This window comes from Panulirus ornatus, chromosome 16, assembly GCF_036320965.1.
Source record: "Panulirus ornatus isolate Po-2019 chromosome 16, ASM3632096v1, whole genome shotgun sequence".
NCBI classification, from domain to species: domain Eukaryota; kingdom Metazoa; phylum Arthropoda; class Malacostraca; order Decapoda; family Palinuridae; genus Panulirus; species Panulirus ornatus.
The window spans coordinates 6,768,029-6,785,819 of NC_092239.1; the positions used below are offsets into that span (position 1 = coordinate 6,768,029).

General features: G+C 48.1%; 1 protein-coding gene across 3 annotated transcripts in view; it reads right to left on the bottom strand.

The window, feature by feature from the left end:
• Positions 1-17,791, bottom strand: part of LOC139754096 (carbonic anhydrase-related protein 10-like) — a 300,369-nt gene that overhangs the window by 59,598 nt on the left and 222,980 nt on the right. For all 3 annotated transcript variants that reach the window (XM_071671174.1, XM_071671173.1, XM_071671172.1), the window contains one exon: positions 4,796-4,891. In XM_071671174.1, coding sequence (XP_071527275.1) covers positions 4,796-4,891 — 96 coding nt within the window. The remainder of the gene's footprint in view (positions 1-4,795; positions 4,892-17,791) is intronic.

Consider the following 17,791-nt stretch of genomic DNA (forward strand, 5'->3'; position numbering starts at 1 on the left):
CAGCCCACAAACCAAGTTTGGACCTAAATTTGCGCTCCGTTCGTGGCCCGAAGTTCCGCTCCCACCTCCTTTACCTTCTTATCTCCTCGTCTTCTTATATACCTTCCTCTCCCTCTTATCTCTCCATTACGTTATCATACTTGAGCGTCAAGTCCAGAGTAAGGTCCTTAATCACCCTGGCCACAGTTTCCTCCCCCAACCCTCACTGCTCCCTGGCCCCTCACCCCGCAGTTCACTCCCTGAGGGGCCGCCATCGAATCTAATGCCTCGTTGGGTCTCTCACTTTTCTCAGGGCGAAGGCACCCTGAAGGAGAGAGAGAGAGAGAGAGAGAGAGAGAGAGAGAGAGAGAGAGAGAGAGAGAGAGAGAGAGAGAGAGAGAGAGAGACGGCGCGCTTTCCTCCCTACCCGAGCCTGAGCCCAGCCTTCGTATCTCCAAGGGATGTCAAAACGTGTCGAACCCTGGACGTGGCCCAGACACGGTCCAGACCTGTTCTCCTAGTGGCCATGGCCCCCATCGACGACTCACACCTGACCTGGGGGCCCACGACTGCCCACGCAAGCATAGTTATACAGTCGTCAATTGACAACACCATAAGCACCAGTTCACCACACCTCAAGCCTAGTCATATATGCACCAGTTCACCACACCTCAAGGTCCATCAAGATAAGCTGAACCAAACGTGGGCGAATTACTTCGAAACACCGAAGCCGAAACTTAGTTCTCTCCAGCCTAGACTTGAGAAATCTCTGAGGACAGTGTCACCTGTGTTAACAGGAGGACCTGTCCAATCTAACGGGCACATCTGAGGACAGTGTCACCTGCATTAACAGGAGGACCCGTCCAATCTAACGGGCACATCCGAGGACAGTGTCACCTGCATTAACAGGAGGACCCATCCAATCTAACAGGCACATCTGAGGACAGTGTCACCTGTGTTAACAGGAGGACCCGTCCAATCTAACAGGCACATCTGAGGACAGTGTCACCGGCGTTAACAGGAGGACCCATCCAATCTAACAGGCACAAGAGGGTGGGAGACACATAGCTCTCGCACTCTCTGGACGTCCCTGTCATCAGTTTCAATTAATCCAGTATAGGAGTCACGGGTCAGTCACCGTGGTCTAATGCGGCCTCTGGGGGGTCACATGGGCGGAAGAACCTCCCTCTTTATGAACTCCTACGTCACATTATGACACCCCCCGGCCAATCAGACCCGTCGCGACGTCCCTACACACCGTGACGTCATGAGCGTCAGCAGCCAACGAGAGAAGAGAGCGAGACTCCTGCCTACTGGCCCAGCTGGGTAAGACTCTTCCTATCTGCCGTTTATTGAGTCAGAAATATCGGGTGGATTATGAATGCGTGGCAGAATCAGACAATTGGGGACGGGGGCGGCGGGGAGGCAATTTCCTGGTGCCGATGAAATCCCTTGTACTTCAGCAGTGCATAAAAGATGAGGGTGGTGGTCTGTCTCTCTTACTTAGGTCTGCCGCGGCCTCTCCCTCTCCCCCATTTCTCTCTATCTGTAAGTGTTCCTATGTGCAAGACTCAGTACAGTGGTGAGTGTTGTGGCCTGTGTCCTTGTCTGTGTTCCTCTGTGTACGTCAATGGTTTCCAAACATATTTCTAGTGATGCTTGGGCTTAATATACATATATATATATCTATTAGCAGTAAATGTGTGTTTTTATGTGCTTTGTTATGGTTTTTCCTCTATGTGAGGATGTGTGAGGCAGTCCATATGTATTGGTATGTGTACCTCTCTATCAGTTTTATGTGCGTGTGGCAAGTGTGTGTGTGTGTGTGTGTGTGTGTGTGTGTGTGTGTGTGTGTGTGTGTGTGTGTGTGTGTGTGTGTGTGTGTGTGTCCTTAAATGTGTGCTTATGAAGTGTGTTTTGACCGTGTGTATTTGTAGCTATACATGCGACTGTCCTTGTGTGTGGGTGTGTATAACCATTTGTTTGACTGTTTCTATGGCTGTTTGCATGTGATTGTCTGTTTCTCTGGCTGTTTGCATGTGACTGTCTGCGTTGGTAGCTTTACGCATCTACCTGTTTGTGTCTGTGTGATGGTCTGTGTCTGTTGTAGAATGAGTCTGTTTGTACGTAAGTGTATTTTTCTGTCTGTGTGTACCTGTTCCTGGCTATGTCTGTGTGTGTGTGTCTGTCTCTCTTAAGCTGTAGTTGAGCAGGTCTGCATGTGCGAGTAGTCTTAGGTAAGGGAAGTCTGTGAAGTCTGTGTCTTTAACTGTGTCTGCCATTATACTCAACATCCCTACCGTCTTAACACCCGCCAGGGATCTGTCACCTTCGAAGTGGCAAGAACGTAAGAATAATCTTTCGAAGTCGGTGGTGCATGAACGACTAAAAAAAATTATTTATCGGTAACAAAAAATAATAATGAGGAAAAATAATCATATTTGGAAAGTCCGGGAGCTGATATCATGGCACGTTAGGCTACATTACTGTATTTCGTGTTGAAATGTAGTGGTACGTACGTCTACATTACTGTATTTCGTGTTGAAATGTAGTGGCACGTACGTCTACATTACTGTATTTCGGGTTGAAATGTAGTGGCACGTACGTCTACATTACTGTATTTCGTGTTGAAATGTAGTGGCACGTACGTCTACATTACTGTATTTCGTGTTCAGATGTCGTGGCGTTGTGTATCCTGGAGGGTCAAACCTTCGTTCTGAAGAGGCATTCTTGTCGTGTTCGGAACCGTGCTATTCTTTCTTTTTTTCCCCAGGAGTTACGTTTAGCCTTGATCAATAAGCGTATCAAAGGGATTCCAGACCCATCTTAAACTGGAGAACCTTTACGTTCTTTGCCTTCATGCCTGGTTGGATCGCGTGTTTCTTCTCGCCCAAGGAGATGCCCAAGGTGGTGGGGACCAGACGCGTGAGGTCCCTAGAACACGTGAGATTCCTGGAACACGTGATGTCCCTGGAATACGCGAGGTTCCTGGAACACGTGAGGTCCCTGGAATACGTAAGGTTCCAGGTGGAACACGCAAGGTTCCTGGAACACGTAAGGTTCTTGGTGGAACACGCGAGGTTCCTGGAACACGTAAGGTTCCTGGTGGAACACGCGAGGTTCCTGGAACGCGTGAAGTTCCTGGTGGCACACGCGAGAATCCTGGAACACGTGAGGTCCCTGGAATACGTGAGGTTCCTGGTGGAACACGCGAGATTCCTGGAACACGTGAGGTCCCTGGAATACGTGAGGTTCATGGTGGAACACGCGAGGTTCCTGGAATACGTGAGGTTCCTGGTGGAACACGCGAGATTCCTGGAACACGTGAGGTCCCTGGAATACGTGAGGTTCATGGTGGAACACGCGAGGTTCCTGGAACACGCGAGGTTCCTGGAATACGTGAAGTTCCTGGAACATGTAAGGTCGTCGTAAGTTATACAGTCTCTGGCACTCGTAAGGTCGGTGGAAACCGTGAGATTGCTAGAACACTAGAGGTTCCCCGAACACGTAAGGTCCCTGGAACACGTAAGGTCGTCGTAAGTTATGAGGTAAGGTCGATGGAAGTTCCTGGAGTACTTAAGGTCTCTGAAACACTGCGGTCGCCGAAACACTTGTGGTTCCTGGGACATGTGAGGCGAAGTTACTGGAAAACGTGAAGTGAGCTCGCTGGAACACGCATCTCTCACACATCTTCACCAATTGCTCCATCGCTGGAAACTCCAGCATCTGGAGTATGCAAACCACCTCGGTGGAACTTCGAGCACCTGGAGTGTGGAAACTCTACGATCTGGTAGAACAAAAATACTTCCCATGGAACTTATTTGCTCTTATTTTCGCCAAGTCATAATGCTTTTGGCTCACGACAAAGTTGTGAAATATATTTCAATAACACGTATTCACTGCAGCGGATAACGTCCTGACATTTATATTAAAAGAACAAAGATAAACTAAGAAAGCATAAGTCTTGAGGTATTTCAACTGAGATCTAATAAAGTGCCTGAGAAACGAGAGCGTTCGCTGGAGCGTTCGCTGGAGAACTCCCTGGAACAGTCGCCGTGACGCTCGCTGGAACACTCGCTGTGACGCTCGTTGGAACACTGGCCGGGATGGAGGGGGACGGACTCGCTACGGCACTCGCTTGGAAACTGGCGGGAAAAAACTGAGGTGCTCGTTCCACCACTCGCTGAGGCATTCGACGACAACCACCACCTGAATCACTCACATACACAACAACAGACTGACCCAGCTGGTGTAACAACAGCGCCTGGCTCGCCTGGTAAACAATAGCTGTGGATTCTTCCGCATACACAAGAAATCTGGACTTGCCCGGATAAACAAAAGATGTGGAGCCGCCTAGATAAACAGAAGCTGGTGACTGAATGAGAGCTGGGTACTCTACTCACACAAAAGAAGCAAGTTCTGGATGGTTCACAAAAAGCCATTTAGCCCATCTGGATAAAACAAGAGTAGACAAACTCAGAAAAGCAAGTCAGCTCCCACAAATAAGCAAAAGTTGGTTAACTCACAAGACCTGGGTGGCTCACAGAAGCCCGTTAAACCATCAAGATCAAACAAGAGCTGATAACGAAAAGTACCTTAGTCTATAAAGATAAACAAGAGTGGGTGAGCTCACAAGAGCAATATAGTCCATCTACATACACAAGAACTAGTCAATTCACAAGAGCAAGTTAGCCTACCTGGTTGACCCTTAAAGACTAAGTTACTTAAGCCAACGACACAAGAAGATTAAACAATCGTGAGGGTCAGTATGAGCCAGTTAGCTTTTAGTGAACAAGAAGGAACGAGGAGAACTTACCTGGATCAAGAGGGCGATGCCCACCACGCCGTACACCTGGGCTGAGGCCTGGCTGAAGTTACGGTACAGCTGAGAGTTGTAGCCATAGAGCTGGAGCTGTGGGGGAGAAGAGAGAGGGAGAGTTAACGATGGTAGAGCTGGAGCTGTGGGGGAGGAGAGAGAGACGGGAGTTAATGATGGTAGAGCTGGAGCTGTAGGGGAGGAGAGAGAGAGAGAAAGGGGGAGTTAACGATGGTAGAGCTGGAGTTGTAGGGGAGGAGAGAGAGAGAGACGGGAGTTAATGATGGTAGAGCTGGAGCTGTGGGGAGGAGAGAGAGAAAGGGGGAGTTAACGATGGTAGAGCTGGAGCTGTGGGGAGGAGAGGGACATGAGTGGGGGCAATTGGAACTATGGGTGACAATGCGTTAATAATATCTGTAATTACTTCTTTATAATTACCTATTTGTGCTGTATGGGGAAGGTAATTATTATACTCGCGAAGCCCCATCTCTCGAACACTCCCAAGCATCACACAGGCTTTTGAATATATGGTGTCTGCATTAACCATGTCCTCAAGTCAAGTCTAACGTTCCATTCATCCACATTCCTTGTACTATCTAAGTAATTCTAATACTATCTACGTAATTCTTATACTATCTAAGTAATTCTTATACTATCTAAGTAATTCTTTACGTGTCTCTTCCTGTAGTTCGTCTTATGTCCTCCGGTTCCTTTGTCCCTTACATCTCCCAAAAGAACTGTCTAGTGTCCACTTCGTCGATTCATTTTTTCAACAACTTCAAGGTAGTGATCATGTGTGTGTGTGTGTGTGTGTGTGTGTGAGAGAGAGAGAGAGAGAGAGAGAGAGAGAGAGAGAGAGAGAGAGAGAGAGAGAGAGAGAGAGAGAGAGAGAGAGAGACTTAATATATGTTATCTGTGTAGGAAAGAGAAGTGGGGCGAAATTTATGCGCATCAGTGGTGTGGGAAAGACAGGAGAGGCTAGTCACTCAGTCCCCCACCAGCTGTGAGGCGTTTTGGCAAGACGGGAGCCAAGTATCCACCAGCTGTCAGTGGAGACAGAGAATAAACCAGCTGGGGAAAGGGGGAAAATAAGGTGGGATGTCAATACTACATATAAGCTTTGATATAAGACAGAAGAGAGATGAGAGAGGGGAAGAGAGAGAGAGAGAGAGAGAGAGAGAGAGAGAGAGAGAGAGAGAGAGAGAGAGAGAGAGAGAGAGAGAGTCTTCACTCGCTGTGAGATAAGAGAAGGGGAGAAAGAAGGTGTGGTGTTGGTGGGGGACGGGGAGGGAGGGGAGGAAAGAATGGAACAGAGAAGGGAGGAGGAGGAGGAGGATAAGGAGGAGGAGGAGGAGGTAAGATACTTCTCAGCATCTGCCACAGAAGACATGGAAAGGACATCAAGGGTCGGTATACACTGCTGTAAGCTGTCGTGGTACAGCAGGGTCAATACTAATCATATTAAGAGGGACAACTTATACCACCTGTTATATCAGTGGCGTGTTGGCCTCTCAGTATGAGGCTCCTAATATGCTCGTATGTGGTCCACCGTCCGCTGTTGCATTTTAACTACAACCCTTTCGTCAGCATCAATTTCCCCACAGTACAGCATCAATTTCCACCCAGCACAGCATCAATTTCCACACATCACAGCATCAATTTCCACCCAGCACAGCATCAATTTCCACCCAGCACAGCATCAATTCCCACCCAGCACAGCATCAATTCCCACCCAGCACAGCATCAATTCCCACACAGCACAGCATCAATTCCCACCCAGCACAGCATCAATTCCCACCCAGCACAGCATCAATTCCCACACAGTACAGCATCAATTCCCACCCAGCACGGCATCTATTCCCACCCAGCACAGCATCAATTCCACAAAGTACAGCATCAATTTCCACCCAGCACAGCATCAATTTCCACCCAGCACAGCATCAATATCCACCCAGTACAGCATGTGTGTATTAAGAGTTAATCTACGCACTGAAGCCCATCCTGACCCAGGCATTTAGTATCGAGAGGGTGCACTCAAACCTCTACGTATCCTAATGAGCACGAAAGACTACGTGCTCACTGAGCACGACCGACTACGTGGAGGGGTACACATCCTTTGAGCACGACTTGAAGGCCTATAGAGATGAAGACAGTGTGGCCTTCAACCCATCCCATTAATAAGAGACAGGGTCATACGACACGCTACTATAACCCCAAGGCTCATACGCGTCGTATTCAAGGTGATCTACGTCCGTGTACACAAAATATAAGATATTTTGGTCTGTCTGGGGAAACACCTGGGATCGAAAAAAGGTAAGGGAAGGGTTGGCAGAAGCCTGACACAGGTCGCAGGGGGTAACACGAGAGACGAGAGGGAAAAAATTCACAAATGAAATGTAGGGTTTGGGAGCCCAGCGTTCACAATGGAACGTATATGATTTAAGGAAACTATTCCAAGAATTGAAGAACATACTCTCTCTCTCTCTCTCTCTCTCTCTCTCTCTCTCTCTCTCTATATATATATATATATATATATATATATTTTTTATTTTTTTTTTTTTTTTTTTTTTTATACTTTGTCGCTGTCTCCCGCGTTTGCGAGGTAGCGCGAGGAAACAGACGAAAGAAATGGCCCCACCCCCCCCCATACACACGTACATACACACGTCCACACACGCAAATATACATACCTACACAGCTTTCCATGGTTTACCCCAGACGCTTCACATGCCTTGATTCAATCCACTGACAGCACGTCAACCCCTGTATACCACATCGCTCCAATTCACTCTATTCCTTGCCCTCCTTTCACCCTCCTGCATGTTCAGGCCCCGATCACACAAAATCTTTTTCACTCCATCTTTCCACCTCCAATTTGGTCTCCCTCTTCTCCTCGTTCCCTCCACCTCCGACACATATATCCTCTTGGTCAATCTTTCCTCACTCATTCTCTCCATGTGCCCAAACCACTTCAAAACACCCTCTTCTGCTCTCTCAACCACGCTCTTTTTATTTCCACACATCTCTCTTACCCTTACGTTACTCACTCGATCAAACCACCTCACACCACACATTGTCCTCAAACATCTCATTTCCAGCACATCCATCCTCCTGCGCACAACTCTATCCATAGCCCACGCCTCGCAACCATACAACATTGTTGGAACCACTATTCCTTCAAACATACCCATTTTTGCTTTCCGAGATAATGTTCTCGACTTCCACACATTTTCAAGGCTCCCAAAATTTTCGCCCCCTCCCCCACCCTATGATCCACTTCCGCTTCCATGGTTCCATCCGCTGACAGATCCACTCCCAGATATCTAAAACACTTCACTTCCTCCAGTTTTTCTCCATTCAAACTCACCTCCCAATTGACTTGACCCTCAACCCTACTGTACCTAATAACCTTGCTCTTATTCACATTTACTCTTAACTTTCCCCTTCCACACACTTTACCAAACTCAGTCACCAGCTTCTGCAGTTTCTCACATGAATCAGCCACCAGCGCTGTATCATCAGCGAACAACAACTGACTCACTTCCCAAGCTCTCTCATCCCCAACAGACTTCATACTTGCCCCTCTTTCCAGGACTCTTGCATTTACCTCCCTAACAACCCCATCCATAAACAAATTAAACAACCATGGAGACATCACACACCCCTGCCGCAAACCTACATTCACTGAGAACCAATCACTTTCCTCTCTTCCTACACGTACACATGCCTTACATCCTCGATAAAAACTTTTCACTGCTTCTAACAACTTGCCTCCCACACCATATATTCTTAATACCTTCCACAGAGCATCTCTATCAACTCTATCATATGCCTTCTCCAGATCCATAAATGCTACATACAAATCCATTTGCTTTTCTAAGTATTTCTCACATACATTCTTCAAAGCAAACACCTGATCCACACATCCTCTACCACTTCTGAAACCGCACTGCTCTTCCCCAATCTGATGCTCTGTACATGCCTTCACCCTCTCAATCAATACCCTCCCATATAGTTTACCAGGAATACTCAACAAACTTATACCTCTGTAATTTGAGCACTCACTCTTATCCCCTTTGCCTTTGTACAATGGCACTATGCACGCATTCCGCCAATCCTCAGGCACCTCACCATGAGTCATACATACATTAAATAACCTTACCAACCAGTCAACAATACAGTCACCCCCTTTTTTAATAAATTCCACTGCAATACCATCCAAACCTGCTGCCTTGCCGGCTTTCATCTTCCGCAAAGCTTTTACTACCTCTTCTCTGTTTACCAAATCATTTTCCCTAACCCTCTCACTTTGCACACCACCTCGACCAAAACACCCTATATCTGCCACTCTGTCATCAGACACATTCAACAAACCTTCAAAATACTCATTCCATCTCCTTCTCACATCACCACTACTTGTTATCACCTCCCCATTTACGCCCTTCACTGAAGTTCCCATTTGCTCCCTTGTCTTACGCACCCTATTTACCTCCTTCCAGAACATCTTTTTATTCTCCCTAAAATTTACTGATAGTCTCTCACCCCAACTCTCATTTGCCCTTTTTTTCACCTCTTGCACCTTTCTCTTGACCTTCTGTCTCTTTCTTTTATACTTCTCCCACTCAATTGCATTTTTTCCCTGCAAAAATCGTCCAAATGCCTCTCTCTTCTCTTTCACTAATACTCTTACTTCTTCATCCCACCACTCACTACCCTTTCTAAACAGCCCACCTCCCACTCTTCTCATGCCACAAGCATCTTTTGCGCAATCCATCACTGATTCCCTAAATACATCCCATTCCTCCCCCACTCCCCTTACTTCCATTGTTCTCACCTTTTTCCATTCTGTACACACGTACTCAGACTCTATCAGACAAAACCCATATTAAAAGGCAAAGGTACGGTAACGACTATACAGCTCTGTCCACCATGGAGGGGGTAGAAGAGATAAAGATGACCTGACCATGACCTTTGGAGGAGTAGAAGAGATAAAGATGACCTGACCATGACATTTGGAGGGGTAGAAGAGATAAGAATGACCTGACCATGACCTTTGGAGTGGTAGAAGAGATAAAGATGACCTGACCATGACCTTTGGAGGGGTAGCAGAGATAAGAATGACCTGACCATGACCTTTGGAGGGGTAGAAGAGATAAAAATGACCTGACCATGACCTCTGAAGGGGTAGCAGAGATAAAGATGACCTGACCATGACCTTTGGAGGGGTAGCAGAGATAAGAATGACCTGACCATGACCTTTGGAGGGGTAGAAGAGATAAAGATGACCTGACCATGACCTTTGAAGGGGTCGAAGAGATAAAGATAACCTGACCATGACCTTTGGAGGGGCGGAGAGATAAGGATAACCTGGTCATGCCCTTCAAAGTCACCAAAAATCAGCTGGGCGACTCTGTGAACAGAACCCTCGTGCAAGGCACTGTCAGGGTAACCCGAGACCATGGTAAGGGCCTTGTGAGCGAAGACACGAACCAACTGCTGTAGTGTATGGCTGATGGAAGCTTGGAATGGATTTCCTATCAGGACCGTGTGAATGTTGGCTGTATATGTCAATGTTTCAAAGGTTACTTGATGGTATGAGAAAGCTTGATAAACAGGGCCCTACGAGTATGAAACTCTAACCATACTGTACAAAGAGGTAATTATATAAATAGGTTATGACAGACACACACACACACACACACACACACACACACACACAAAGACACACACACACACACACAGACACACAGAAACACAGACACACACACACACACACACACACACACACACACACAAAGGCACACAAAGACACACACAAACACAGACAGACAGACAGACAGACAAACAAACACAAGCAAAAAGCACATGAAACCCGTACACAAACAAACATACAAACCCAAAACAAAAAAAAACCTCCTCCAAATCAGACTGTCATGTCAGGTCCACATTCAAACAAACATATTGACAACTAAGTCATATTTCCTCTAATGTCAGTTTGATGGAAAAAAAAAAATTAATTTGCATACAGGAGTGATTAATTATGCCTCCCCCCCCCCTCTCAACTCCCCCTCACGGATACGCGTGTCCAAAATATCTCTGCGAGATCTTTTCTTTTCTTTTCTTTAACCCCCTTTTCGTCTTCGTGACCCCGTGTCGACCCCGAACGCGAGAGAAGCATTTATTAAATAGGAGACGTGTGTCTCATGGATGTCTGTGGTGGTGGTGGTGGTAGAGGGAAGGTTGGGATGTGTGTGGTGGTGGTTGTGGTGGTGATTGTGGTGGTGGTTGTGGTAGAGGGAGGGTTGGGATGTGTGTGTGTGTGTGGTGGTGGTGGGAAGGTTGGGATGTGTGTGGTTGTGGTGGTAGAGGGAAGGTTGGGATGTGTGTGGTGGTGGTAGAGGGATGGTTAGTATGTCTGTGGTGGTGGTGGTGGTTGTGGTAGAGGGAGGGTTGGGATGTGTGTGGTGGTGTGTGGTGGTTGGGTTGGGTTGCCCTCCCCTCCCTCAGTCTTCGCGTTCGGATGTCATAACAGCCAAGACTCCACACACACACACACACACACACACACACACACACACACACACACACACACACACACACACACACACACACCCCACCCACCTACACCCACACCCCTTATTACAGAGCCTAATTTGCATACATATAGCTTTCATCTTAGCCCCCCCTTTTTTTTCCCCCTTAAGGGGTCATTTTCGTCAGGGGGTCATTTTCCCCTCACACACACACACACACACACACACACACACACACACACACACACACACACACACACATACACATATCTTTATGATTATCTTTATTTCAGCCGGCAGACTAGGCCGTGTCACTCAGTCATTCGCGGTCATCACTTGGGAAATCATAACCATCAAATAACCCCCACCACTTGACCGAGGAGCTCATTCACCTTGACCTTAACCTCTGACCTTCCGACCTCCCCTTGTTCCAACATACCAAGGATCTGTTGACATTTCCCGCCCAGGTGAATCTCCAATTGATAAGGTGACCTTGACCTCTGACCCCCCGAGGAAAAGAATGACAGTTCCCTTCATCGAGAAGATCTAGACAGTGGGCCAATACCCTTATGCACTGCTCCGCCATGACCTTTGACCTCAGGTCAAAACTACTGCCAGACAGAGAGATATACGAAGATAACCCAATACATTGTTAATTCTTGTGTTCAGCCTCTCCTGGGTTATCATGCACGGTAAATACATTCACACATGCTTATCTACCGATCCATAAATCAATACATCAGTCACACTTTAACATGGGGTTAGGTCAGGTCAGGTCAGGTCAGGTCAAGTACATGCAGCTTCCACAACCCATGCATCCTCAACTCCTCCTGCCAAGTGGGTTTAATGTGATACATATAGACTCGTACGCTTATAGACGCGCTGCCTAAAAATGTCTCATTCTATACACCGAGTTGATTCCAGCGAGACCAGTGTCTCCGTTCTTCGTGGAGGTCGAGTGTGTCATGTGAAGGAGTGGTGGAGTGGCTGTCGGCCCAAAGGCAACTGTAAGTCTACCTGGACGATAGAAATAAGCGAAGGGGTAAAGACAGAGATGCTGGGTAAGTGGACAGAGAGACAGAACCCAGAAAGTTCAGCAGACAAAACAGTTTAGGGTGATGACCACAACATGGACAGATACATATGGATTGACGAACGAACGAACGAATGAATGAAAAGGAAAATAGACGCGAATGTTCAGTAGACAAACTGATGGCTTAAGTGTCTGGCAAATGGAAGGAAGGATACACAGACTTGTGGAGGAGATAAATGATTAAAGATAAGAGAGGTGGGAGACGACTACAGATATGATAACAACACGATGTACAGAAATGGCGTGGCCGCCCTTAAGGGGCTAGAGGCTAGGTCAGCCTGCTCAAAGGGTCGTACTGTCGTGCTCAAAGGCTAAGTCATCTTACTCAAGGGTCGCACAATCGTGCTCACAGGTCATACCGTCGTGCTGAAGGGTCATACCGTCGTGCTGAAGGGTCGTACCGTCGTGCTCAAGGTTCGTACCATCGTGCTCAGGGATCCTACGGTTGTGCTCAAGGGTAGTACCGTCGTGCTCAAGGGTCGTACCGTCGTGCTCAGGGGTCGTACGGTCGTGCTCAGGGGTCGTACCGTCGTGCTCAAGGGTCGTACCATCGTGCTCAGGGGTCGTACCGTCGTGCCCAAGGGTCATACCGTCGTGCTCAAGGGTCGTACCATCGTGCTCAGGGTCGTACCGTCGTGCTCATTTTTTTTCTCCCTCCAGCAGTCAAATACAAGCTTGAGCAGCAAGACACAGTGAGGAACGGCCCTACTCCATGAACACCCGATGCGTTCCCTGATGAATCTGGCGACAGCAACACACACTCTCTCTCTCTCTCTCTCTCTCTCTCTCTCTCTCTCTCTCTCTCTCTCTCTCTCTCTCTCTCTCTCACCCAGGAGACAAAGGACCTTACATCTAGTTTGTGATACGGTTGTAAGAAGGGATTACATCGTGGCGATCTTAAAATGAAGATGAGGGAAGGGAAAGGGGGTGTGGTTGGGGGAGAGAGAGTGGAATATGGTGCTGAACGATGACTGAGGGGGAACCCAGGGATGAACATAATGGGTGGAAGGGGACCGGGATGACGTAGGACACAGAGAAGGAGTTGGGAAGAGGAGATAAGAAGATGGTGGTGTCGGCGGCGGAGGGAGGGAGGTAGGTAGGGAAGTAGGGAAGGTAGGTGGTTAAGCGAAGCGTGATCAGCATGTTTGCGGGACACGCGCATACAGTCCCCGGCAGTAAGCTACTCAGGGGCAAGTCATCCAAGATAGGACAACATGGGCCAGCTTTATCTGAACACTGGCTCCTCCGCGTTCACACGGAGTCGTGGGGAAGAGAGAGGAGGAGGAGGAGGAGGTGATGGGGGCGGTGGTGGGTGGGTGAGGGAGGGAGGGAGGGAAGGAGAGAGGAAGGTCTGGAATACATTTTAATTTCCGTCTTGATTCTACGATAAGGCTAGTGCCTCCAGCCTTCTGTTCTCGAGGGGACCTGGATAATGAGTTTTGTTTGTTGTAGAGCTAGATGAAGTGTGTGTGTCCTGGCTTCGTGTGTACTGGAGACGGATTTTGTTTGATGTAGAACTAGATGAAGTGTGTGTGCGCTGGCTTCGTGTGTACTGGAGACGGATTTTGTTTGATGTAGAACTAGATGAAGTGTGTGTGCGCTGGCTTCGTGTGTACTGGAGACGGAGTTCTGTTGTTTGTTGTAGAACTAGATGAAGTGTGTGTGTGATGGCTTCGTGTGTACTGGAGGCGGAGTTTAGCTTGTTGCAGAGCTAGAAGAAGTGTGTGCTGGTTTCGCTTCGTGTCCAAAAGTCCAAATATTTTTTAAGATCGGATGTGAGAGAATGCAGCCTCTCCTTGTCTCTTCCTGGCGCACCCTCGCTGATGCGGGAAAAGGCGATCAGGTATGACGTGTGTGTGTGTGTGTGTGTGTGTGTGTGTGTGTGTGTGTGTGTGTGTGTGTGTGTGTGTCTCATCGGACTTTGCTTGCAAGAAGCTGCATCGCGAGCTGCAAGTCACCTTCGGCTTGGCTTTTATCACTGGGAGGCGACAGGCCCACAGCCAATCCCAGCTGTTCATCATCCAATCGCAGGAGGACGATAAATATGGACCCGGCGTAGGCTAGTGTGTTTTTGAGTAGACATACGAGGAAAAGACTTTCTAAATATACATACAAGGACAAGAGACATGAGGGTGGACAGTGCGAGTGTAAAACTCCCTCTCTCTTACAACACGCCAATAGTAAGCGTGTGAGAGACACACACACACACACACAGTTTATCCCCGACAACCCTGTCATATCCAGATCATGTGACTGACTGACAACAGATATTCAGCGGTTGTTTAATAATGGTGACTCCTTCCTCCCTGCGCCTTCCCAGCGGCGATCCTAAAACTCCCGACCTGTTTACTGGTTCGGCACGCGATGAGTGAATACATTCCCGCGACAGCTTCCATTACCGAATTTTAGACTCTACTAGACGCTCGCATGATTCATCCCCCGCGCGCCGCTCCACAGCTGCCCTTGGAGCCGTCGGCGAGTCGAGTCGAGTCGAGTAGAGAGAGAGAGAGAGAGAGAGAGAGAGAGAGAGAGAGAGAGAGAGAGAGAGAGAGAGAGAGAGAGAGGACTGGCTCAGCGGCTCCGGCTGAAACACACATTCTGTTGTGTTGGATTTACCAGCGGATCAAATATGATTCCAGGCTACAAACGGGGAATCATGCTTTTTAAATTCGCTCCGTGGGGTTGTGTGGATGGAGGCATGCATGCCGCGCCCCTCCCAGTGTCTGTGGGTATCTTGATCGTAAATACATTTCTCATGCTCAGGTAAGGCAAGACGACCTCCTAAAAACAAGAAACTCGTGCTGGCGGAATGAACCACCTTCGTCCAGCCTTAGAAGGCGTACCTATGATGTGTGTGTGTGTGTGTGTGTGTGTCTCCTCCCGCTTACAATATCTTTCGACCCGGCGAGGAAGTCCACTTTTTCAACCTGTGTGTGGATCTCCTCCTCCTCATTACCAGTGGACGAGACAGCCCAGCGCCATCAGACAGTCTAAATGACGTCCCATCCACCCATCTCTCTTTTTCTATACGGCGACATAAGCTTAATCCGTCATAGAAAGTCCATTAACGTTGACTGTGCTCCCTCAGAAATGCGCCCCCCCCCCCCCCCCCCCCCGTGTTCTTTTTTCTCTCTCCCGTTTCTACGAAGTCAGTCACTCTGATCCCCCTTGTCATGGTCTTCCATTATAGTTCCTATGGCTCAGCGGCCGCTAGTATACTGGACTATTTAAGTCATCGCAAAGATGGGCAGTTTCAAGAAACCTTGACGGGACTGACGCAGTTATGTTCACAGGAGAGAGAGAGGGAGAGAAGGAGAGAACAAACCCCCCAGGCTCCTCCGTCGCCGCTGCCCTACACACAAGTCATCCCTCGGGACAAGGGGGCACCACAGCGGCGCAGAACTGCAACCACGGAATCAATCTTGCAGACCTGGTTAACACTCGATTTAAAGCTGCTACTGCCACAAGCGCTGGCCACGTCGCTACAGATGCATGACACACACACACACACACACACACACACACAGTCCTACATGAACTACAGATCCTGTGTGACGCAAGCTCGACATTCATTTCCGACACCAACACAGGCTTAAAAAAAAAAAAAAGAAAGAGCAAAAAGTCATAGATATACAGGATGCTCTTACAACACTTCCTGGCACAAGGTTTCTATATAGGAACAGAATTTCTCACTCCACACTGCAAACAAATACCATCTGCTCCACCCTAATATAAGCCTCACCGTCCTGGTCATGCATCCCGTTTGAGGCAAATGTTATAATATTGCAAACCATGAGAGGAGACAATACCTTTTGCACCCAGAACAACCACCGGCTGCCTAACAACCAACCTTCCCCAAGCATTCAACAGCTACACAACAGAACGAGGATATTGCCAATACCATTTGCCTACAGCAGGCTCAGCACTCAGTTCTTTCCAAACGGTGTTTATGTAGACCCTTCCTACGCATACCACCTCGTAACAAACCATCAACCTTCCTTGTGATTCCTGTACATCTATCTCTTCCGTATCGTACATAAAGTCCTCTATTTTTCCCCTATCATCATCTACACTTAAGTCTTCGTTTAGCCTGACCCTTCACCACGTGAATCTTCCCATCTGCCTCATTAAAAATATATGAGTGAACCAAAGTGGCAGCCACGTCCTCAAGGGTGAGGGCCATCTACCTCCAGTCCTTCTTCGTCTGATTCAGTAACAGTTCCGTTTTTTGCTTCTATACACATTCATCCTAAGTGCTCTGAGGTCTCTTGTCTGTCTCCCTCGTTGATGGTCTCCCTCATTTCGTCACAGGTCTCCCCCCTCCAATGCCATTCGCAGTTCAAAGTCTGATTTTACACTCCTGTCATTTTGTGTGATGAGCCTGTCTCGGTCTCCTGCTTGTCTTGCCATTTAACGCATACACATGGCGATGTGACGTATGGAAAATGACGGACCGACCCTTTGAACATGACGATGTGACGTATGGAAAGTGACGGACCGACCCTTTGAACATGACGATGTGACCCACGGAAAGTGACGGACCGATCCTTTGAACATGACGATGTGACCCACGGAAAGTGACGGACCGATCCTTTCAACATGACGATGTGACCTATGGAAACTGACGGACCGACCCCTCGAAAATGACGATATGATCCCTGAACATGAAGGGCCAATCGTTGAACATGACGATATGACCTTTGACCACGACGACGGTCCGACACCCTTTGAACATGACGATACGATAGTTACGTCGGCGTGACCTTTCACCCGTGTGACCTTTAAATGCCCAAAGGCCGGCCCCATTGTACTCAGTGGGGATTAACCACGTCACTCAAACAGCTAACTTCCTGAGGGAGCTGTTCAATCCCCTCCTCCTCCTCCTCCTCCTCCTCCTCGCCACTGGAGACCCACTCCCCTCAAGGACGTAGCAATAGCCACTGGTCATCCAGAAGCCTCCGAAGCGCTAGGATTTTCCTTCGGTGTTCCTCAAGGTAAATTCTGGGCGTTATCAAAATGCCACGGTTCCCTTCAACACTCCGGGCACGGTCTGAGTGTGTGTGTGTGTGTGTGTGTGTGTGTGTGTGTGTGTGTGTGTGGGTGTGTGTGTGTGTGTGGGTGTGTGTGTGATGTTGCAGGGGCTGTACGTCTACCTAAACCAAGCCCGGGAAGTGAGAATGGCGTCCATAACGACAGAGATCGGAGGATTGACAAGAGAGAGACAGTCATTCTGAGCACGTTTTCTTTAGTACTGAGTCCCTGTTTCTTGAACGCTATACTCCCTCGTCTTTCTTTCTTCAAGGCGTCCACTACCTTTCTTCAAGGATTCCATCTTGTTTCCAAGATTCTATATCTGAAACCAGTGGATGA